Source organism: Thamnophis sirtalis, unplaced genomic scaffold (genome assembly GCF_051295495.1).
Source record: "Thamnophis sirtalis isolate CommonGarterSnake01/CBP01778 unplaced genomic scaffold, rThaSir2_p1.2 scaffold_1, whole genome shotgun sequence".
Classification (NCBI taxonomy): Eukaryota; Metazoa; Chordata; class Lepidosauria; order Squamata; family Natricidae; genus Thamnophis; species Thamnophis sirtalis.
In genome coordinates, this window is record NW_028261381.1 from 162688588 (window position 1) to 162713399 (window position 24812).

Sequence of the window (24812 nt, forward strand, 5' to 3'; positions counted from 1 at the left end):
CCATAGGTGCCTTGCCTTCAACTCCTGGACAAAGTGGGGTATAAATCTAATGAATGATTTTTCTTGCTGATAGCCAAGCCATATCCGATCTCCTTCCTGCACGATCAATACGAGATTCAAGTGGTTCCAAAAAGTTCCAAATAATTTGTTTTATTCGTTTAGTGACTGTTCAGACTCACACTGGCATTGAAAAAAGTAACTTATTACCATTTTACACACTTAACGACCATTGCAGCATCCCATGGTCATTTTGATCAAGTTTTTATATTCCTAGAGATTGATTCTGAAAGGACCACAAAAGCCTTTGTATGTAATCTTACAAGATTTGGAGCAAGCCTCACAATATTCTGGCCGTTTAATTTTAAGCACACATGCTTAAAACACATTGAAACACATAGTGTGTCACCTCAATACCAGAAAACGTTCTCCGTTTCTGAATTAGTAGACATCGACTCATAGTTATGGTGGATACCTCTCTGTGGCATAACATGATTGATGAACTGAAATCATTTATATATTCAGCAACTGCGATTAAGCAAATCGTGGCTTCACGTAAAACCATTTAGAGCCCGCAAAGCAAGCTCATCATGTGTGTGTAGCCAAATAGCCTATATGTCCATCTGCCTCTGAATAGAGCCTTGGTTGAGCTGAACTGAAATTTGATGAGAGAGACTAAGAAAGAAAGATTTATGTTGTATTTTTTCTGCTGGGCTTCCCGATTGGTTATTTATCTGATTCAATGGTGGGATTCAAAAAAAAATTACTACCGGTTCTGTGGGCGTGGCTTGGCGGGCGTGGCAGTGGAAGGATACCGTAAAATCACCATTCCCTCCCCACTCCAGGGGAAGGATACTGCGAAATCCCCATTCCCTCCCAATCAGCTGGGACTCGGGTGGCAGAGAATAGATGGGGGCAGGGCCAGTCAGAGATGGTATTTACCGGTTCTCCAAACTACTCAAAATTTCCGCTACCGGTTCTCCAAAACTGGTTAGAACCTGCTGAATACCACCTCTGAACTGATTACTGCCGGCATGAACGTCTGTGGAGGAGAGGGGTCACAAAAGTCAAGATTGCACCCACAACTATGCAGTCAAAGCCCTGCTCTTTATACATGCAGTTAAAAAAACTGGTGGGGTTTTGTTTGCACAGTTTTGGCCGCCATCTTGACTTTTTGACACCTCTTTTCCAGTGGACCCTCTGGCTGGCAGCTTATACCCGGGATGGTGAACCTATGGTCCAGAGGCTTTATAGGAGCCTGGGGAGGGCGAAAAGAGCCTCCCCTGCCCCCCCCCAGGCCCTCCGGAGGCTTCAGGAGCTTCCCTGAAGCCTCCAGAGTGCAAAAAACGGCCCTATGGGCAAACCGGAAGTTCGGGAACGGACTTCCGGTTTGTTCGTAGGGTCCTTTTTAGTCCTCCTGAGGCTTCAGGGAAGCCTCCTGAAGGTCCCTGAAGCCTCTGGAGGGCTTAAACTGACCCTATGAGCAAACCGGAAGTGACTTCTGGTTTGCTCGTAGGGTCCTTTTTAGTCCTCCTGAGGCTTCAGGGAAGCCGCCTGAAGAGGGCCTCCGGTGGGGCGGTGGGCTGTTTTCTCCCTCCCCAGGGTCCTATAAAGCCTCTCGAGCCTGGGGAGGGCGAAAAAAGCATGCAGAAAATGGGGGGAAGCACCTCTCATACACACATGCACACTGGGGGGGTCGCGCATTGCATTATGGGTGTGGCACATCTGTGCATGACCCCCCCTGCACTCCCCGCCCTTATGGCACGCGAGCCAAAAAAGGTTCGCCATCGCTGTCTTATACTTTCAGAAATGGATCTGGAGGCTTTTTTTTTTTTGCTGGGGACAAATATGCGATACGATATTTCTCTACTCTGTTCTCTCACGTCTGCTTCGATTTTAATTTATTGCCAGAATTCCTTGCCTTTGAGCCTCAGTCGTCGTTGGGGGAAGTGGGTGTTTTCTGACTGAGTTTATCCCCCCCCCCAAAAAATAGCATGCATTTTGGGGATTTATTAATATCCGCTTTCAAGGCAGTCATTTTGTGAGGCTGCCTACGAGGAACTTTACAGGCTCGGAAAGATGAGGGACTCCTGAAATTCTGGGAGGTCATTCGGTCCATGAAGGGGAGATTCTTGTGCTTCTAAATAGAGGCAGATATAAATACCGATGGAAGATAATATTTGTAGCTCAGGTTTGAACTGTGGTGACTCTGCAGTTATAAGACTGAGAGCTCTGGTTAGGTGTCAGTTGAAAAACAGAAGAGGAAGACCTGCGTTTCAACATACCGTTCCTCTTGCATCTTGTAACAGAAGCTCATTTGCTAATGGATCCCCATACCATTAGGGCAGTGTTTCTCAACTTTAGTGATTTTAAGATATGTGGACTCCTGAAATTCTGGGAGGTCATTCGGTCCATGAAGGGGAGAGTCCATACGGGGTTGCCACAGAGAGGAGGGGGGGGTCAACCTATTTTCCAAAGCACCCTGAAGACCAGACAAGGAACAATGGATGGAAACTGAATAAGAAGTGATTCAACCTGGAAATAAGGAGGGACTTTCTGACGGTGAGAGCAATCAACCAATGGAACAGAAGTTTCCTTCAGAAGTTGTGGGAGCTTCATCATTGGAAGCTTTCAAGAAGAGACTGGACTGCTATCTGTCAGAAATGGTGTAGGCCAGGGTCTCCGGCTTGGGCAGGGGGTTGGACTAGATGACCCTTCCAACTCTTGTTAAATCTTTGGAAGGAGAAGAACTCTTTAAGTCAATGAGGCGGAGCTCCACGTACGAATTTCCTCCAGGGAAAATTGTTCTCTTGTTTGCCTGCCTTCTCCAGTTGGGCCTATTTGGGGCTTTTCCAGCTAACCAGGCCATGTTGGCTGGCATGGGGTGGAGGAAGGTTTTTGTAGTCCCAACCAGGTTGCAGAAATCAGTTGTCGGTTGCCTAAGTCCATATTCCCTGCCTTTTTTTCCTCTCCTTTCCTCATATAAGGGATAGGTTGTACAGCTGTGGGGCAGGGAAGGCAGCCAAGCGCTATTTTGAACTCTGACTTGGTTTTTCCTTGTTCTCTAAGCCAATCCCAACCTCCCCAGCTTGGAGGAAGCACTAAATTATTTGGAAATGGCAGCGGGGAGCAAAAAAATCCCGGGGCCGTCTTCTCTGCCTGCCTTTCGAAGCAACAGCAGCAGTGTTGAATATTGTGTTCTAGCTGGCCTCCTGTGGAGGTTGGGGGGGGGCAGCGTTCTGCAGTCCTTCACCCACCCCCCTCTAAATTAAAACCACTTGGAGTGGAGACAATGCGTGAGGGGCCAGGCTGGAAAAAAAAAAAAAAAGGCAGAAAATTCCTGCCGTCTTAACAGCTCCCCCTGGAGCCAACTTGGCTCCCAATGAATGCCTGCCTTGAATCAGAAAATGCAGCTCGGTCGTTCGCTCACTCCGCAGCAGCGCACAAATCTCAGCTCTGCTGCCGTGGCTCAGAAAGTCTTACAAAACAACTTCAAGCCCCACTATTTGCAGATCTTTTCTCTGCTTGAGAGGCTGGTTGTGCTGGCCCACCATGCGCTGGGCAGAGAAAACCTGGGAGTCTGAACCTCTTTCCCTCTCTCCACAGAGCTCCGCAGCTACGACCAGTCCTGTGATGGCGAACATGCCGCCCAGTGATGCCATCCCCAGCGGGCCCATGTTGTCGGGCTTTTTTCAGGTGGGAATAGACGGAGGTAGGGGAAAAAGGGGCCACTGCTGAAGCCGAAGCACCCTGCAGAACTTGCCTTCATCTTGATAAAGCCTCTGTGCTCGAAGGCAGTCTACCTTTGAAGCTGTCAGAAACTTGGCAGTTTGCCTTATATTGACATTCAATCTTTACTGATTAGCCCTTGCGCCATATCAAAGAGCAAAGTTCCAGAAACAAATGATTACTAAAATTTGATAAAAGCAATTTAAAATGGAATTGGAATAAAATATGATTTAAGATGGAATTGGAATAAAATACAGTCTGAAATGAAATTGGAATAGAATACAATAATTTAAGAGAGATAAAATATGATAAAATTATATTTCGGTGTTGTCACCCCTGCAATCTACCCCAGTCAGTCCCACATATGCAGATCTCAACCGAATCATTTTGTTTTTAAGTATGGTGCTGGGTTAAATGTTATTTTCCGGTTCTGGCCGCCCATAGGATAAGTTGTTTTGATGTGGGGATCCCAATGGGTCATTTGTTTGGTATATAGACCAAGGCACTTGTCTCTCACCCCCTTATACAAGCAACAATCAAATAGGATGTGAGCCAGGTCTGCCTCTCAGCAAATGCAAAGACGTTCATTGTAGGGTATAGAATGGGATCTCCCATATCTGACCATTGTGTCAAGCTGTTCGAATCTCGCTCGCGTAAATATCTCCCTAAGATATTTGAGCAGTTGTAACTTCAACTAGCTGTCTACTTGAAAAGTACTCAGCCATTTCAAGTTATATCTTCAACTAAGGATAGTTATATCATTTTGTGCTTCTATATCCTTAATTCTTTGAGCAGCTCTTTTTTTGAGTTGTTCTCCTGTTATGCAAGAGACAGAAAGGCCACAGCTTCTGCCTTATAAGTAGTCCTTGACTTAACAACCATTCATTTAGTGACCATTCACAGTTACAGTGGCACTGAAAAAAATGACTTGCAGCCAGTCCTTGCACTTATGATTGTCACAGCATCTCCCCTGGTCATGTGATCAGAATTTGGACACTTGACAACTGGCATGTATTTACAACATTTGAAGCATCCCAGGGCCCGTGGGTTCACCATTTGCTTCTGACAAGCAAACTTAGGGGGGGAAGCTGGATGCATTTTGCAACAGATGTGCAGTAACAGCAGTAATTCATTTAACAACAACTGCAAAAAAGGCCATAAAACCAGGCAGGCATCCCTTAACAACTGCCTTGCTTGGCATTAGAACAGGCCTGTCAAACTGGCGGCCCACAAGCCAGATGCGTCGCGTTTAGGCCACGCCCATCCTGGCTCCACTAAGGCAAAAAATGTCACGCTACATCATGTGACGTGATTGAGTTTGACACCCATGCATTAGAAATTCTGCTCCCAGTTGTAGTCGTAAGTCAAGGACTACCTACACTAAAAATGACATACTGCATGAGATGAACTCTGTGTAATTAGGAGGGCCTTCTTGTACTTCTCTTTGAGGCAGATATACGTAAGTACCAATGGAAGAGAATATTTTTAGCTCAGGTTTGAACTGTGGTAATCCTGAAGTTATAAGACTGGGAGCTCTGGTTAGGTGTCAGTTGAAAAGCAGAAGAGGAAGACTTGTATTTCAACACAGAGTTCCTCTTGCATCTTGTAACAGAAGCTTGTTTGCTAATGGATCCCCATACCATTAGGGCAGTGCTTCTCAACTTTAGTGATTTTAAGATATGTGGACTTCCGCTCCCAGAATACTCCAGCCAGACAGCCGTGCAAACTGGTGAATTCTGGGAGTTGAAGTCCACACATCTTAAAGAAGCCGAGGTTGAGAAAAACTGCATTAGGAAGCAATCCCTAATACTTTTCCCTTGGCCCCAGGCTTCAGCATGCATCCCTGTTGCTTGGATTTATGCAAAATTACTGTGGAACAGGAGAAATCTTGAACAATAAGCCGCATCCATCTCCCTATAATTGCATTTCTGCTTCTTCCCTAAGGGACCACCTGGCTCCCAGCCATCCCTCCATGCTCAAGCTCCCATGCACAATCCCAATGCGGCAATGATGGGACCCCATAATCAGGTAAGACCAGAGAAAGAGGCAGCCTTTTGTCATTGGCCCAGCTGTGCTCTGCTGTCCGACCTCATCCTTTCCCCAAATCTTGATCCATTTGTACCTTTTGTTTTACACTAACACATCAAGTATTTTTGGAAGGTGTACCACAAACGATTGTAATCCATTACTCCATACCAAGAAACTAAACTGAGGTCTATTCACAAGGAAGTCCTAATGAATTGTTGGGGATTTCCTTCAAGAAAATACACTGTTGTTTTAGATTAGCCTGCTCTCTGAACCCAGGCATTGAATGTTATATGGCTTAGCTGTTTGTAGAAATTCATCCAGTAGTTTAGTCTTATGTGCAGATCCAGCCACAGAGCTCTTGCCTGGATTTCAATTATCTATGAATAGAGAATTGTATCTTTTAGAATTACATGATAATCATCTTGCATTGGAATATCGTTTCCAGGTTTCTTTCCCCCCAGGATAATCTATTCCATCTCCTTTTCCCCAAGTTCTGAATTATGACAGTACTGAATGAACGATGGTTACAACTGGTTCTCGGAGTTCCGGTTGTCCCAGCACACACACACACACGGTCATATGATCATGATCTGGGTGCTTAGCAACCTTTTCACACTGGTTGCCAAGCACCCCACAATCATGTCATCAACATTTGTATCCATTCCTGCTGGCTTCACCAGAAAGTCAGTGGGGAAGCTGGCAAGGAATGTCAGAAGTCTCTGGGTTGAGTCTTCCCCAATTCCTCTCCGCTTACCGTGTTTCCCTGAAAATAAGACAGGGTCTTTTTTTTAACACCCCCCCCTCTCCTGAAATAAGCACTTGGCCTTATTTTGGGGAGGTCTCATTATTTTTGAGGTGCAGGAGGTGGTGAGTGTGGTCACCTCATGGCTGCTGCTGTGTTGCAATATTTTCGGGGAGGGCTTGTTTTGGGGGGGGAGGCTTATTTTAGCGCATGCGCTCAAATGTGCCCAATTGGGCTTATTATCCGGGGAGGTCTTATTTTCAGGGAAACAGGATATTATGTTTCACCAGCCACTTGCACACCCCTACATGTCCCTCCCCAACTTGGATAGCACCTTTTCTACAGCCCCTTGCAACCTCACACACCCTCCCTGATCCATGCAATGCCACTTGTGCATCCCCCTCGTACCTTCCCTGGGCACTCTACCTTTGCAGCACCTCTTGCATACCCTTGCCAACTCATGAGGCACTCCCTCCGCAACCTGTGTAGCGCCTCTTGTGTAGCCCCCTCGGTCCTTCACACATCTGGCAGCAGCCAATTTACCTAACTGCTGTGCTGGAATTTGCAAGTTCCTGCTGACTTTCCCACTGATTTTGATAGTGGGAAGCCGGCACGAAGCTTGCCTTGCCTAACAACCACGGAAATTCTGTTTAGAACAATAATGGGACTGCAGGGATTGCCATTGCTAAGTTGCCATCATAAGTTAAGAATTGTACTTTTGAAATTGTAATAATCTTGCATAATTGCCATGATTCCTTACTTGAAACCTCAAGAGATTTTTGAAAGGGGTGGGGATGAAGAGATTGCCCTAAATATCACAAATGTCATGTAATACAAAATCTTGCAAGATTGGTAAAAAATTCCCTATTTTTGGCCATTTGGGATTTGAAGTGATTTGAGCCTTTGAGTTATTGTTGACTCCTGCTGACTGCCTGGACTAGTTCCTACTGGTATTATTTTCTTGGCAAGAGGTTGGAATTGATTTGCCATTGCCTTCTTCCTAGGGCTGAACAGAATGACTGGCCCAAGGTCACCCAGGTGGCTTCGTGCCTAAGGTGGAACTGGAACTCCTGGTCTCCCAGTTTTTAGCACAGTTCCTTAACCCAGTTCAGTTCAGTTCAGTTTATTTCATTTATATGCTGCCCTTTTCCCCCGAAGGGGACTCAGGGCGGCTCACAACTCAACCAGGGAAGGGGAATACAGACAAAAAGAAATTTTTTAAAAAAACAAAGCATAACAATGCATAATTTAAAAACATACAACAGTCATACCATTCGAGACGGGGGCAACAGCTCTTTAGCCCCAGGCCTGTCGGAACAGCCAGGTTTAAGGGCCTTGCGGAAGGCCTGGAGGGTGGTGAGGGTTCGAATCTCCACGGGGAGTTCGTTCCAGAGGGTCGGAGCAGCCACAGAGAAGGCTCTCCTTAACCCTTAATCAAACTAGCTCTTCTAGAGATGCTCTGTTGAAGCCCCTACATCAAATTCATTTTTACTTAATTTTGGACCCTTCTGATACCATTTGGACGGGGGATTATATTATACATGTGTGATGTTTGCAATTGTTGCATTCCCAATTCTGACTGGCAAGGTGGTTCTCAAAAGCTCCTCAGAGTCACCTTGCAGAGGAGGTGGGAAGTGATAATTAAGAAATAAATTAAAAAGCTATTGAAGCCCACAGTAGTTACGTAAGATCAGACAACATCACTCTCCTAATGACAACATCACTCTCCTAACATACCAGAGGGACCATCCCAGCTGAAAGAGAAAGCTTCAGGGTATCTTTGAAGCAGGGGTGAAATCCACTTACCTTTGCTATTGGTTCGGTAGCAATGTGAGTGCATGTGTACTCGCTTCTCTCCCATGCACCACCTCCGTGCATGCGCAAGACCTCCTGCACATGCGCAGAGCATCAAAAATGGACGTGATGAAACCCTGCTTTCTAGCTAATATAAATCATGCGTCACAGCTGATTGTCAGAAAAAACGGTTCGTGCGAACCGGTTTCATTTTTTTTACTACTGGTTCGGGCGAACCAGTAGCATTTTTATTACCGGTTCAGGCAACCGGTCCGAACTGGTAGAATTTCACCCCTGTTTTGAGTTGTCATGTTGAACTTAGCAAGGCAGGAATTGGGATGGCAGGGAACCAACAGCACTACAGAGGGACTTGTAATAGGTGAACCAGAGAAAAAGGTGGCTGCCAGTCTTTTGCCAAGTTGCCATTTGTCTCATTTAGATCACTGTGACTGCAATAAATTATATTCAAGCCAAGTTCTAGATAACCCATGAGTGCACAGAGGGAATTATTGCAGGTATCTGAAGGCAGGTTTAACCCATGTTCATGATATTAGAAAGCTAAAATGGGTATCAGCCATTAATAGTTCCATCTCTTAGTCCTCAGTGTGCACATCTTTTCAGGAAACAGTGGTCAACGTGTGACCTTCCCAGTGTTACTGAACTACAACTCCCAGCATCCCTCATGGTACAGGTTGAGATTCCTGGAAATGGTTCCGCTATATATGGAGGGCAAGAAAAAATTTTCTAACAAAAATCCAGTTGAAATTGAGAAGAACTTAATTATTTACTGAAAATGTCCAGAACTTTGGCATTTCCAGATTATCTGGGAAAGCATTTGGAAGCCTGGGGACAGCTAATCAGTCGTTAGATTTAGTGATAAGAAGCTTAGGATGTGCTGTATCTCATTAACTTGCTTGGTGCCATTTTACTGATTCTTATGAAGATACCCAATTCAGTTTGCATTGTTTGGGGTTGACCTTTCCCAAAGCATAGACATGTGTGAGTCCCTCTGCAATTTACTATGTTTTGGAGCCATTCACCCCTCTTTTATTCATCTGCAGCCATTCATGCCTTCGCGTTTCCCTGGTGGGCTCCGTCCTTCCGTTCGAATGCCAAGCCAGGTAAGTTCTTCCGTGGATTACTTTGGTAATTCAGCTCTCCCTTTTCACCTACAAAAATCCAGATCTGGTATCCTGTCATATTCTCTAGCATTTGTATAACTTTCCCATTACTTACTGATAGCAGTTAGCAAATGGCCAAATTGATCATTTCCATTAGATTATCTTCATTTCCTCTTTCCTCCAAAAGTGATTTAATTTCCAAGACCTCCTAACATCCAGCATTCATTACCTCTACTTTCCACCTCATACTTCCTCTGACTGCCCATCTGTGATATGGCATAGCAATGCCCCCAAAGCATCTTATGAATTAACCCTAAGCTAAGTAGCCTTAATAAATGGAATTTTGTTTTCTGCAAATTCTTTTCTGGATAATCCTTCCTAATCAATGGTATACTATAACCAATGAAAAATTAGACCACATTTTAAATTTTTGACAGGGGATGTTAGAAAAGTGGGTTTAGACCCCTTGGTCCACCTGCCATTTGTTCTTCTTGCTGTGTGACCAGCCCATTTCCATTTCCGTTCTTGTACTCTCTTGATGATATCGTATACTTTTGTTTGTTCCCTAATCCATATGCAGGTCCTTCTATCTTGTCTTGTGATGCCGAGCATGTATCTTTCCCATGGCTCTTTGTGTCACTCATAGCTTTTGTATCAATTGTGAGGTTAGTGTCCCTGTTTCACTGGCATATGTTAGAACGGTTCCACCACAAAACCGCGGTAGACAAAAGCGCGCTCGACGAAAGCGCGTACGTGACGTCATCACAGCGCGACGAAAACATCGCGCTGTGATCGATAAATGTAAAAATAAAGCGAAAACCTTACCCTAACCCCCCCAAACCTAACCCTAAACCTAACCCGTAGCCTAACCCTAAATCTAACCCTAAACCTAACCGTTAACTTAACGCTAAATGTAACCCTAACGCTCTAAACCTAACCCTAACCCTTAACCTAACCCTAAACCTAAACCTAACCCTAACCCTAACCCTTACCTTTATGTGAATCGGCTTGCTTTAATTTTATTTTTATTTCAATTTTTAATTTTTTCCGTCGTGCTGTGATGACGTCAAATGCGCGCTTTCGTCGAGCGCGCTTTTGTGGACCGCGGTTTTGACGGGTCACGTGTTAGAACAAGTGCACACACTTTTCTAGGCTTAGCAGGAGCTTGTTCTTGAAAATTATGCCTAGTGGGCCAAATGCCTGCCAACCACATTTAACAAACCATTCAATTTCCTTTATTGTATCACCCTCCCCTGAGATGCATTGGCCAAGGTATATGTACTGGTTTACTATGCCTAGTTCGTCTCTAGATATATTTCCCTTTCTTTCTTTGGTGAATAAGCATCATAATTTACCTGATTAAAAAGACATGGATTTTTTCCCCCCACTACAGCCATCTATGGGTGTGTCTGGCCAACCTCTGATGTCCAGTGCAATGGATCCGGCAATCCGATCACAAGGTGAGCGGTGAGTTACAATGGGATGAGTGGATAATCAGAGTAACAGGAGACTATGGTGCAAGCAGGAAAATGAGATTAATGGTGGGTCTCTTTAGAATCTATATCCATCCATTTCATAAATAAATGAGATAAATATGTATCTCATAAATAAGTCAACAAATGTCAAAAGTATCTTATTAAGAAATTATTTGCATTTTTTTTAAAAAAGCAAAGCACTTCTGAAATGTTTCTGGATTTTTCACATCTTTGCCTATGTTTCTTTCAGCTCAGTATGGTAAAGCTAATGCAAATGCTGTGAACTTCTGAACTTGTTCTTTTTGCTTCGTTTAACTGCTTGAATGTGCAGATTTGTTTTTGATTATTGCTTCTTCTTTGAGGCTTCAGACACATACTTTGATTCTACAGTTGCATCTTAAATATGTTTGATCTCCCCAATTCTCCCCTCTTTTCCCACTCCTTTTGCCACCAGTAGGGCATCCTAACATGGGCCCGATGCAGCGCATGACCCCACCACGGGGTATGACAGGAATGGCTCCACAGGTGAGCTCTCAATAGATTTTTGAGACAAGTTAGTGGATTTGGAACTATTATTTGATTTGAGATTGTGATGGGGTTTGTGTGTGTGTGTGTGTGTGTGTGTGCACATGCATAATGAATGCAAAAGATGGTCTAGAAGCTCAGGGGTTTTTCCAACTGCTTGAAGCTCACAGTTTAATTTGCATATTCCTTAAAACTGATGCACTTTGTTTTCATTCAGTTAGAATAAAGAAAAGTTCAATAGTGAATCTGGTGGGCGCCTTATAAAACCCTGGACTCCTGGCTTGCTTAAAGTGTATGCCGTATTTTTCAGAGTATAAGGCTCACCTTTTCCCCTCAAAATAGAGGGTGAAAATCTGGGTGCGTCTTATACACTGAATACAGCATTTTTGGCCTCCCGAAACCCCACCCCCCCCTTTGCAACCGTGCATAGCCTTTAGGAGGCTTCCAGAGTGCTCCTGGGGAGGGCAAAAATGAGTGAAAAACAGGCCGTTTTTTGCTCGTTTTTGTCCCCCCTCCCTGCAGTCCCCAGGAGCACTCTACAAGCCTCCTAAGGGCTATGCATGCCCTTTTTTGACAAAAAATGGGCCTGTTTTCATAAGGTTTGCAGAATTCAAAAACTTTTTTCTTAAAAATCTTGGCGGGTCTTATACTCTGAAAAATATGGTAAATACGGTAAATAAAAAATGAAACTAGTATTAAATATTTCTAATCTCCCATTTCGGCTTTTATTTATTTATATTAAACCTGTATGTTGCTTCCTATGAAAATTTGCATGGTGACTCACAGTAAGTGAACAGACTTCAAGGCGGTGGATTAAGTAGTATAAAATATGAAGAAAACGTGAAAGCGGGTTCGTAAAAATCCATGTGAAACAGTAGTCAAAATACAAGGACTTAACAACCATTCATTTAGCAACCATTCAAGGTTACAACAACCAATCCTCACACTCACCATCGCAGCGTCCCCGTGATCAAAATTCACATGGCAGTTGGCACGTATTTACAGCAATTGCAGTGTTCCATCTGTCATATGATCGCCATTTGCAACCTTCCCAGCTGGCTTCCAACTAGCAAAGTCAATAAGGGAAGCCAGATTCACTTAACAGCTGCCTGGCTCACTTAACAACGGCAGTGTTTTGCTTAAAGAATTACAGCAAAAAAAATCAGAGGCCACTCGCTTAACAACCCATCTTTCTTAGTAATGGAAATTCTGGTCCCAGTTGTGGTCATAAATCAAGGACTACCTTTATATCTAGTTGACAGCTAGTATTGTTTGAACTAGAGGAACAAAATACCTTTGCCCTTAATAGTGATGTGGTGTTTCTTATCAGTGGTAGCCATAATGGTAATAATAGAAAGTTCCTGACCTCTGTACTAAATAGATAAATCCCGTTGGGTGGAATTGGTGCTATAGGTGAGGAATGACTGGGATGGGAATCAAATAGATTTGCTTGGTTTCTCTTCCTTCCCCTAATCCCTTCCTGCTTTTTCTTCATCCAGAATTATGGTGGTGGCATAAGACCTCCTCCAGGGTCCCTGGTATGCCCTGGTATGCCCACAATGAACATGTAAGTGTCCGCATTAATTTCTCTTGGGAAGGGGTAGCCAAAGGAAATAAGGGAGAGTGTGTCTTTTCAACAGAACAGGAACATCATCATCCCTTCCCAGGAACTCTTCCAAATGTTTGAGAGGTCAGCCTTGTACATTTTTCTCCGCAGAGCTCCGGGTGTTCGAGGATCCTGGCCAAACATAAACTCAAACTCGGTATGTCTGCTTTATTTATTTTTTATTTATTTAAATAAAAGTTGTATCTACAATTCAGAAAGTCACAGTGGCTGCATTCACACAACAGACTTCACCGAGCAGGCGAAAAACTTTGTGGCTGCAATTAACACAACACGTCGTTTATGTTTGGTCAGAGTTTTTGTGTCTTGGTTTGTGGTACACACCCAACCAGTTTATCTACTTTGTAATTCAGGAAATTATGCAGAGTCTCCCCAAATGGGTTAATTAGGCAACCAGGTTAAGCAGGTCTGCCAAATGCAGCCAATGCCTGATATATTCTGCTTCCCAGATAAGACCTTTATGACATTTATGTTTTATTGTGTTCTACTACTCTAGATTAAGGGTGGCTCAGTGGCTAAGATGCTGAGCTTGTCAATCAGAAAGGTCGGCAGTTCAGCGGTTCGAATACCTAGTGCCGTGTAACGGACTGAGCTCCCGTTACTTGTCCTAGTTTCTGCCAACCTAGCAGTTCGAAAGCATGTAAAAATGCAAGTAGAAAAATAGGGACCATCTTTGGTGGGAAGGTAACAGCGTTCCTTGCCCCTTTGGCGTTTAGTCATGCAGGCCACATGACCACAGAGATGTCTTTGGACAGTGCTGGCTCTACAGCTTTGAAACAGACATGAGCACCGCCCCCTAGAGTTGGGAATGACTAGCACATATGTGCGTGGGGAACCTTTACATTTAATCTAGATGAAATGTTAATCTATATTGCTAGTCCCTGTATGATATGCCATACGCTAAATCAGTGGTAATCAACCTGGTCCCTACCGCCCACTAGTGGACGTTCCAGCTTTCATGGTGGGCGATAGGGGTTTGCTGTAACTCTGCTATTTTATAAAGTTATTTCCCTACTTTATAAATCACTGTTGCTGTGGAACTGGTGGGCGGTTAGAAAATTTTACTACTTACAGAGATACAAAAGTGGGCGGTAGGTATAAAAAGGTTGACTACCCCTGCACTAAATAAATCAATCTGGTCCCCAGCCAGTGATTTCCTCCTTCTCCTTTCTATCTCCTTTAGGTATCCTATTCCTCCTCTTCTCCTGGCAGCTATGGGGTAAGTGGCTGAAGAGGTGTGAAAAGATGTGGGGTGGACTTCCTAAGCAAATTTTGAACTCCAGTTTTGATACAGGGCAGATGGATCTAATAAATCTGCTTGCAAGACATAGTTGATAATGTTGATGAGAATGACTCCTTCACAAGGCAAACCCCAGGATCATCAACATTATTTCTCTCTCTCTCTCTCCTCACAGGGAGGTGGAGGCCCCCCTGGTACCCCTCTCATGCCAAGCCCTGGAGGTAAGTATCCTGCGAATGAAGGTAAATATACATGTCCCGGGATAATGTTGGAGGATCCAATCTGAGTCAGTCAGCGAGACCAAAGGTTTATTCTTCCAAGATTTTGGGCTCGTGCTGGAGTTCATCATCAGAGAAAGAAGTTCTGTGGTGATGAGTTCCAGCATAAGCCCGAAAGCTTGGAAGAATAAACCTTTGATCCCGACTTGAATTGGATCCTTGTAAGTATCCTAGATTCTATTTTGGAAGGAATTTATTTCTGAATGCCCCACTTTCCTGTCCCAATGCCTCAGAAAAGTCTTCCCCTATCATCCTGGTGTCTTTCAAATGTTTGAGTTTCAATATGTATAGTCCAGTGTTTCTCAACCTTGGCGACTTTAAGTCCTGTGGACTTCAACTCCCAGAATCCCCCAGCCAGCACAGCTGGCTGGGGAATTCTGGGAGTTGAAGTCCACAGAACTTAAAGTCGGCAAGGTTGAGAAACACTGGTATAGTCGCTAGGCAACTTTTTCTTTTGCTTTATTTATTGAATAAGAACAGAGAGAGGAAAAAAAAAGAATAACAAAAAAAAGGGAAACAAGGCAATACAGGTAGTACTTGATTTACAACCACTCATTCAGCGAATGTTCAAAATTGGAACGGCTGTGAATGAGGGGAACTTACGATCATTTCCCCAAGATGTTCGCAATCATGTGATCACAATCCAGGCATCGTTATAATGTCGTAATGAGCCACAATTGCATCATCAACATTTGCAACCTTCCTTGCTAGCTTCCCACAAGCAAAATCAAGGGGAAAGCTGGCAGGCTTGCTCACAGGTTTATTTTATAAGTAGGTCCCATTGCTTATTCTCCCGAGAACTCCCCTGTGGAGTATGGGACTCCAGATATCCATCTAGCATCCCCTGCCTCTCTGCCCATGGTACCTCCCCTCCACATTCCATACAGTAGGGTGCATTCACCTGCAGTCACCCCTATTCAAATCCAAACCTTTATTGTCAGAGTACAACATGTGTACAATGAGATTGGCTGAGCCTCTCCCTATTTACCCAGGATCCCAGCCCATCTGCCTACACTCTCCAGTGCCCACCCATTGCTTTGCTTATGCTGTCTTAGTGTCTAGTGGTTAAAGCACCAGGATAGAAATCCAGACCCTGTGAGACCAGTCACAGTCTCTCAGTCCAATCCACCTTACAAGGTGGTTGTGAGGAAAATAGGAGGTGTATTAGATATGTTTGCCACCTTGAGTTATTTAAAGGAAGGAAGGAAGGAAGGAAGGAAGGAAGGAAAGAAAGAAAGAAAGAAAGAAAGAAAGAAAGAAAGAAAGAAAGAAAGAAAGAAAGAAAGAAAGAAAGAAAGAAAGAAAGAAAGGGAAAGACTATAACCAATCTACAGATTAACCTACATATCAAGCTAAGGCCCTCCTCCAATGCATAATATAGTTTAACCTATTATAAATTGAAGAGGCATCATTTCTGGCTAAATTTTGGAATGGAGCTCTGGACTAGACAGACTTTTGACCTCAATCAGCCAGATTTTAAACCCTAAGGATGAAGCCTCCATTTACTTGAGGCAGTGTATCTATGAGTACCAACCAACATCATGTCCTGCTGATGGGACTTCCTTGAGATTTCTAGATGTTCACTGTATGAAAAGAAGGCCACCTGAGCCGTGGTGGCGCAGTGGGTAGAGTGCAGTACTGCAGGCCACTTCAGCTGACTGCTAGATCAGCAGGTCAGCGGTTCAAATCTCACCGGCTCAGGGTTGACTCAGCCTTCCATCCTTCCGAGGTGGGTAAAATGAGGACCCAGATTGTTGGGGGCAATATGCTGACTCTCTGTAAACCGCTTAGAGAGGCCTGAAAGGCCTATGAAGCGGTATATAAAAATCTGCTATTGCTATTGCTATTACCTTTGTAACTTTTTCTTGCAATGTCCTGTCCTTGTTTCAGACTCCACCAACTCTAGTGAAAATATGTACATGATGAACTCTGTTGGCCCTCCACCAAGCCGGCCTGGGGTAAGTGCCTTCTTCATGCTCACTCCTTGTTTGCTGGGTGATACTCTATGACAAATTTCTTATTTCACCATGAGTGAGTTGGGCAGCCGGATCCTTACTACCCTCCCGGCCTTCCGCAAAGCCACCAAGTCCTGGCTGTTCCAGCAGGCTGGGGGGAGCTGAGAAACATCCACAGAAATTGTGAATGTTGGTTTTGTTTTTAATATGTTGTCTTTGTCTCATTCCCCCCTTTCCCTTGTCTTTTGTGAGCCGCCCGGAGTCCTCCGGGAGTGGGCGGCATACAAGACAAATAAATAAATAAATAAATAAATAAATAAATAAATAAATAAATAAATAAATAAATAAATAAATAAATATACATTTTCTAAATAAATAAATACATACATGCATGGATACGAGAGGTGGGTTGCTAATTTTTTTACTACCGGTTCGGGCGTGCTCCCACGTGCGCGTGCAACACTTCTGCGTATGTGCCGCCGCTGCTACTACTGGTTCGGGCGATCCGGGCCGAACGGGCAGCAACCCACCTCACATACATACATACATACATACATACATACATACATACATACGTGCAAACATAAAGGAGAAAACTGTCATGCTTCTCTGCCTGGAATCTCCCCTTATTATTTCTGTATTTCTCTTCTTTTCACGTTTTCTGTGCATAATGTTTAGTTCTCCATGGGGCCAAGTCCAGAAGGTCCAATGGCTGGAATGAGTGCCATGGAGCCCCATCATATGAATGGATCCTTAGGTAAGTATGGATCTTCCTGCAGGGCAGGCCATGGACAATAAAAACATCCATAAATAAATAGAATCCAATACATTCTCAATGTCCCCTTGCATGCTATAAGAGGACAAGTCCAATTGAGTGTGATTTCGGGTGATTTTAAGGCACATCCATAAAATTCTTACATTACTTACGTCTATTCAGAAATGTTTTGTCATTGGTTTCCTCCAAGATTTTTTTTTAACTTCCCAGTCTAATCTTTAGATGTGGAATCTTCTCATGGTCTATCCAAATCCTAACCAGCTCCAAGCTTGCTTAGCTTTTTGAGTTCTGCCAAGACCAGCTAGGTTCTGACTGGAGCAGGAGCACATTGGGACACCAGAACGTTAACTCTGAGTATCCTCTAGCTTTTATTTTGGCAGAAAAAGATGAGGAACAACTTCCATGCTGCAGTACTGCAGTATCAGGGAATTGGTGTTCCTACACATATGTCCATTTATCTGTTGGTTACCTAGCAGGGATGTTACACAATTGAGATTCCTGAGCTTGAAATCAGATACAGATGTCCTTCACCTACAATCATTCCATTCAACGACCATTCAAAGCTAACAATGGCACTAAATGAATGGCGCACAGCTTGGTTTCTTAGATGAAACTTACATAACAATGTTAACTGCTCTAGATAAGACTAGAAATATGTTGGACCCGCCATCTGAATTCAGGAGTAGTAGCTTCCCTCCTTCAAAGTCATCCTGAGACAGGCTGACTTTTTGACAGAGTTTAGTTGTTTCGGTGAAAGCTCTGCGAAATGGCATGATTGCAGAGGATCAGGTTATTCTTGGGGGTTTGTGGAAGTAAATGATTGTGTGAAAGGGACTATATAGCCAGAGTCAAGAACTGAACATTAACATCCCATTCAGAGGAGGCCTTGAGGAAAGATTTTATAAGGCTTTCTTAAAAGCTGATAGTGAAGACAGCTGATATTCTACACCCCTATAACAGTGGTGGGGTTTACAGTGCGCGCATGCATCTTAGCACCTCTGCGAGCCTCCGCGACACTACAGCTGGTCAGCGGAGCATCGCACAGGTGCTGTGTGCGTGGCCGTGGAAGCACAGAAGACGTAAAAGACCGGTAAAGAACTCAGGCAGGCGGGTCAGCCCTCCGGAGCACTGTACCGGAACGGTATCCGGTGCTCCGGGCTGGCTCTGGTACGTCCATACCGTCTGCAACCCACCACTGCCCTATAACCATTATGGCGTCCTGTGGCATGCAGAACCCTCTCTGTGGGCACGCAAGTCGTCACCCTGGCTCAGCTCCACCGCACATGCACACACGCCACCTGCTGGCCAGCTGATTTTCAGGTCTCTGCTGAGCATGTGGGGGAGGTGCATGTGGGGGAGGGGGTCATTCACTCGTGTGGGGCACTGGGGGCGCAGTGCACCCCTCCGCGCCCCGTTTTTGGTCCCAGGATGCTGCAGGGAGGCCTGCTACGCCCAAAACGGGCTACGGGGGGCACACGTTGCATTATGGGTGTGGGCATGCGCACTTTCGGCATGCAGTGACAAAAAGGTTATCCATCTCTGCTCTATAAAGTCCATTGGTAGAACGTTTTTATTGGTAAGAATTTCTTTGGATTAAGTGGAGGCTCCTAAGACTTTGGCTGCCAATCAATCTGTACTTTCCACAAAAGTCTTCCAACCTGGTAGACATCACCTAAGGGGCCGGGTTTAACTGCTGTCCTTCTCGTTGCAGGTCCAGGTGAAATAGATGGGATGCCCAAGGTAAGGGTTTGCATCATGGTGTCCTCTTCCAGAGGGTGAGCTGCACTTCCACAGGCCCCTGGGGGAGCCAAGGGATTAGAAGGGGATCAGGAGCGATGATATGGCTTCAAAGGGGAGCATGAGATCTACTTGGTGGGTCTCTTTCAATGTAGAATCTTTATCTTTCAGAAGAAAGAGAGTCAGTTGACCTCCCCAGTAAGTAGTTTGCCTAACATTGAAGGACTGGTATTTGGGAGAGAACAAGGGTCTTTCTGGAGCCAATTCTGAATCAAAAGTAGTCCTTGACTTACAACCACTCACTTAGCGACTGTTTGAAGTTACGACCGAGCCAAAAAAAGGGGGGACTTAGGATCCAAATTTAAAGTTTATTTATTTATTACATTTAGAGACAACCCATTATCCTTTGAGTGACTCTGGAAGTTCTGGTAGTTGGATCTCCCTGAACATGATTTAATTTTGGGCACTTAGCAATGTTGCAAATGGCCATTTGCAGCATCCTCGTGTCACATGGCTCTATTTTATGACAGTTTGACCCAAAACTGCCGCTTCTAATTTTAACAAAAACTGCTCTCGTAGAAAACCATTGATCCACTTAACCACCGAGGATTTGTTTATTGACTGCCTCCCAAGAAAAGGTTGAAAAATTGGCTTGGTCATGTGATCAACCTGTTTTGCAACCATTGTGACATTCAGTCATCCTGGGCAGACTCTCTTATGCTCGTATATTGAGCACTGCCTGTAATTAAACTGGCTTGTTAAAAAGAAAAAAATGCCAACCTTTTCCACACGATGCCTTTTGAAAGATGCTATCGAGAGCTCTGAGAATGTGTTCTAATCGTGGCTCAGATGTGAATTGCCTGCTTTTTTTTTTTCCTCTCTCTCTCTCTCTCTCTTATTTCTGATTCCCAAGAATTCCCCGGGTAGCATGGCCAGCATAGCTAACCCACCGGGCACCCCGCGTGACGACAGCAGCAGTGAGATGGGCAGCAGCTTCATAAACCCCTTCCAAAGCGAGAGCGTAAGGGCCTGCGTGGAGCGGCGGCCGCGGAGGGGGCGGGGATCTCGGGGGGCACGCGGGGGGCGGGGCACCCTGTGGCAGGGTCGGACTGGGCTGTCAGTGCCAACAGCTAACAGTGCCATCTCATGCTGGAAGCAGCAGCTGTCAGAGGTGTGAAGAGGGGGCCGGTGCCCCCCCTCCGTGACGGACCCTTCCTCTAATGCTGTGGTGTCTCCCATCTGTCTCCCCAGTATTCGCCCAGCATGACTATGAGCGTGTGACCCGGCCCGGATGCCCAGTCCCAGAAGAGCCAGACTGATGCCCCCCCCCAGGGGTCTTAATCCCCCTGTATTTAATAACAGCTTCCCTTGATTGCTAGTCTCAGCTCCCCTGCCCCCAGTCTGGACTTTTGATCCCCGCCCAGGTCACCACCTGCCCTCTTTAACTGGTACTCAATAAACTGTAGTGGCGTGAGAATGGTCACTTAATCAAGTGGGACAGCCGAAGGTTTGATATGCTGCACAAGCGGACAGTTACGAAAGGCAGGGAGATGCATCCTCCCCTGCTGGACTGCAGCATCCTTTACCCCGAGGGGTTCATGATGATCCATTGGACATTGGGACTATCGTCTACTGTGCGTCTTTGGACTTTTAAATTCTGCATTGTAGCAGGAACAGTTTGGAAAGCTTCGTTTTGGTCTCTGTTCTTAAAACCTGGTGGTATTAGTTGGGGGGAAAGCATGTGCATCAGGAAACATGGCTAAGACTCTTCCGGAGTTTTGGAAGTTCAGTGGGAGGGCTAGAGGGAGACACAAAAAGCCCCTTTTGGTGAGCTTGGGAAGTAAATGGGGAAGAGGTGGGTGAAAATTGGCTGCCACGAGATGTTTGAATTAATTTGGAGGTGTGTGGACTTGACTGCCAATGCAAAAGTTTTTGAGGAATGGGGAGACTCTTCTCTCATGTCTTTGGTTTCCTGCCTATCTTCATTGGGCTAGAAAATATATATATATAGCAAAATTGTTTCCTAATTGCACAGACTTCCGTGGAAGTATTCTTGATTCTGCCCATATCGGTTGACAGAGACTGTGTAGTACCAGATGCTATTTGGAGGGGTGTGGGGAGAGATACCTAATATTGAACTCAAGGTGAATTTGAGCTTGGTTCCTGATGACTTCACAAAAATTTCCATGTTGTTTTCTTGGCAATATAGCATGGAAGTATTTTGCCATTGCATTCTTCTGGGATGTATTTTCAGCTTCCTAAAGCCTTGGGATTTCTTAGTGGTCTCCCATTCTGGTATTAACCAGATTAAAATCTGCACAGCTTCCGAACTTAGACAAGGTCAGCCAGATGCTGCCACCAGCTGATCTACTAGTTGCTATGCAAAGACACAAATTTAGGATAGCAGTTAGTGTTTTTCCCTGCATCATGTTTTTAGCCTTTTTCATTTCTCTCTCTCAAATATGGTGTTTTGAACACCTCTGGCATGCCTTTTCTGTCACCTCTGCCAGCAGTATCTGAAAAAGAAACTTGGCGCTGTAAGAGAACTTTATGGCAGAGGTGGACATTAGAGATTTCCCCTGTTCTGTCTTCCACCCCTTTCAGCTAAGAAGGTAAAGGGGAAACACTGTGAATGACTTGTTAAAAAAAAGGCTACACCTCCATCTCTTCCCAACATTAACAAGAATATAAAATACACCTTTGACTGTTTCTTCAAAAGTCAGTCCTCCATCTGTCAGCTTTCAGATACTTCCTATTACAATTCCTGCCATCTATAGCCAGCAACTTTGGGTGGTGGGAGCTGAAAGCTAAGACCTGTGAAGAAAGTCATGGACTCAAGGATGTGTCAGTGAATACACTACTTTGGAAGAGATTTAATCATTTGGCCTGTTCTTACACCTGTTATCAAAGGGACACAACCTTTGTGTATCCTCCGTGATAGATGGAGATGAATTGGCCCTTGAGAAAGACTGAACGGGGCTATCCTTTTGAGGTTTATATTGTGAAAGTGGCAACAATGTGAAAGTGATTGGCCTTTGCCATCTGGGAGGGTTGACTTCCCAGTCTAGTCTATAGTTCTGGAATGTCCTGAAGGTCTCACATCCATGTGCTAAGCGGGCCTAACCTACTCACCTTTTTTCCTAAGAACCAGCTGTACCAATCTCAGCCCAAGCATGGGTGATTTGCCACCATCATAGCTGGATAGCTTTTGAGCTCAAGCCAAGGGGAGCCCACTTTCTCCTTCATTTATCAGAGGACTCTTCCAGCAGAAAGTTTACTCAAACATGTAACCAGTTTGTCTTCTTGGGTCTTAAATTCATTCAAGCTACAGAGATCTTGACTTTTAGTGGTACTTGAAGAGTGCCATCATATTTTCCCTTTCCTCCTTTGCTTTTTCCCCTGAAGGCTTAACACACCCAACTCCCTTCAGTCTCTTCTCATAGGACTAAAATTCCTATCAAGCCTATGAGCAGCAGGCAAGATCAAGAAAGAGGAAGACTAAAACTATACTTTACTGATCAGGCTACAGTTAACAGGATTTTGCAAGTCTGCCCATGTTTTCCCTTCCATCCTTCCAATACCAGGAGGAGCCAGTCTGAATCTTTTTCTAATACTTCCCCACCTACCTGGGCTTAATGCATGCTTCAGCATTTGTGGTTGTTTTGTGGGCTATTCTGTGTCTTCTTCAAGATCATCTCCGTTGTCCCTACAGTTCCTGGCCCAATGGGCCTACCTTTCCCCTACTTTCTTTGAACTCATTCCAGTTCGTTTCTTAAAAGTGGTGGCATCCAGAACCAGACTGAACAATGACATCATCTTTATTATTGTCATCATCCCCATCAAGTCTGCAAGCTGAGATGCCCGAGGGCCTAACTTTTCCAGAAAATACTGGGATTTGAGATCTCGGCTTTGAGATCAGCCAAAAGAGAACTGAGTCATTCTGTTTTGCTGGGTTAGATATGAGTGATCATTACAATTCATAGGCATTCAAAGGGAGAAAATGAAGAACGTAGTTGTACAGTACTCTCGTGACCCAAACTTCGCCCTTTAGTCTTTCATGTTCCTAAATATTTTGGTATTGTGATTAGGCATGGATGCCTGTGTTATTATCCACTGAAATAATCAGCATAATCTTGAATTAGATTTGAAATCTGAGAGACGTGCTGGAAGAGGTCACCTACAAACGTGGGAACAAAAGCTATTTAAGCTTAATTTACCTTTGATTCAAACGAACTGAAGACGATACATAGGCTTTCCATGTCCCTGATAAACTACCCTCTCCAGGCATATTAAAAATTAAAAGGAAGGGACAGCTTTTAAAGGGGCGTTGAGTGGTTGCAGATTCTGCATTCCCTGCTTTAGATCTGCTAGTTCTAGGTTTTCTGAAAAGAAAATGCTAGTTCTGGATTTCCCTCCCCCCCCCCCAAATGAGCTCTTTCAAATGCCATTCTTCACCATCTGCTTTTTTTTATAGCCCATCAGCCCTTGTTCCTCTTACATGGGCTAATGCTATACACTATAATTTAAAAAAAACCCAGGCACAAAGCTCGCTTCATTTATGTGAGAACAGCTCTGGCCACAGAGATGCAAGTATGAGAGAGCTAGATTTAGAATGGGTTTACCTCTCTGAGGCCATTACTATTTCAGGAAGATCCCCTCTTCCCACAAGCCTATGGTTTCAGCAGCTGAATTTAGGTGGGCACAAAGAAACAATCTATAAATGTAAGAGCAATTTCTAGCTGATCGCATCCTTCCCAGCTCTCCTTGGATGCAGCTTGCAAGTCCTTTCTCCAGCGTAACTGGAATAGGATACTGACTCACTCTCCCACCCACCATCATTTCAGAAACGTAAGAACTCATGTCAGTGCCGTTTCTGATGCCACCCTGAAGAGAAACAGGTACATTCCATAGTAGCAATGCAAAAAGGCAGAAATCTATCACTCACCCAACAATTTATATAAAAACAGGCTCTTGTTATCCTATCCTTTCCTCCCTAGGAATTTTAGCAAGAAGGCGGGGAGGGCTCTTCGCATCATGTTCTCATTTCTGCCTGGTTACTCTGTAACTTCCAAAACCATGTTAGCACTCCCAAAACTCTGGGATATGTGTGATTCTTTTAATAGCAAATGATTTCTATGTAAAGATTTGAGGATTTGGATTGTATATTCCCATTTGGTACAAAGCTTCCTTCTGAACTTAACCTAGATCTGTGGGCCGGGGAATAAACGTCCTCAGTCGGTATCTTATCAAATTCACAAGTCTCAACAAGTCAAAATTGTTTGGGAGGGGATATTTCTGCATCTCAAAATGTTGTAATATAGCTTTTTTTTTCTTCACCCAAATTGAAAGGAAAACAACAAAAATGTAGGCAAGGAAAAACAATATGCAAAAAGCTAGAGCAAAATTTTATATCTAAAATATCATAGTTTTAAAGTTACGAGTCATGTAGAAACAGAAGCAAATTAATTTGCGTCCGGAAAAAAATGAATCAAATTCATATTCATAACATCTTAACACTTTTGAAGTGTTGGGGTTTCACAGCTTTTGTGCGGTTGTAAAAAGAATATTGGGGAGAAATGTTTGACTCTGCTCCTTTTTTTCTGGGTTTGGGGGGTCAGCTTCTGCACAAATTCAAAGAACGGGAAAGAAAGCAAATTTCCTGCCTCAATCCAGATCCAAAGGAATTACAGCATTCAGCTTGGGCTTTTTTTTTCATTGTTATTCTGTGTAAATAAAATACCATTTTTGGAGGAAGTCATTGAATTTTTAAGGTTTCCAATGAGAAAACTTGC

General features: G+C 44.2%; 1 protein-coding gene across 3 annotated transcripts in view; it reads left to right on the forward strand.

Annotated features, from left to right (window-relative positions):
- SSBP4 (single stranded DNA binding protein 4) overlaps positions 1-24588 on the forward strand; it is a 69593-nt gene extending 45005 nt beyond the window's left edge. The window contains exons 5-18 of one of the 3 annotated variants that reach the window (XM_087702232.1): positions 3604-3693; positions 5671-5754; positions 9352-9411; positions 10805-10871; positions 11341-11411; positions 12911-12978; positions 13129-13174; positions 14219-14254; positions 14451-14496; positions 16444-16511; positions 17187-17265; positions 18995-19023; positions 19934-20041; positions 20272-24588. In XM_087702232.1, the coding sequence (XP_087558358.1) occupies positions 3604-3693; positions 5671-5754; positions 9352-9411; positions 10805-10871; positions 11341-11411; positions 12911-12978; positions 13129-13174; positions 14219-14254; positions 14451-14496; positions 16444-16511; positions 17187-17265; positions 18995-19023; positions 19934-20041; positions 20272-20301 (882 nt within the window). In that variant the 3' untranslated portion in view covers positions 20302-24588. The remainder of the gene's footprint in view (positions 1-3603; positions 3694-5670; positions 5755-9351; positions 9412-10804; positions 10872-11340; positions 11412-12910; positions 12979-13128; positions 13175-14218; positions 14255-14450; positions 14497-16443; positions 16512-17186; positions 17266-18994; positions 19024-19933; positions 20042-20271) is intronic. The other 2 variants (XM_087702222.1, XM_087702226.1) reach the window with 2 other exon arrangements.
- The last annotated feature ends 224 nt before the right edge of the window (positions 24589-24812 follow it).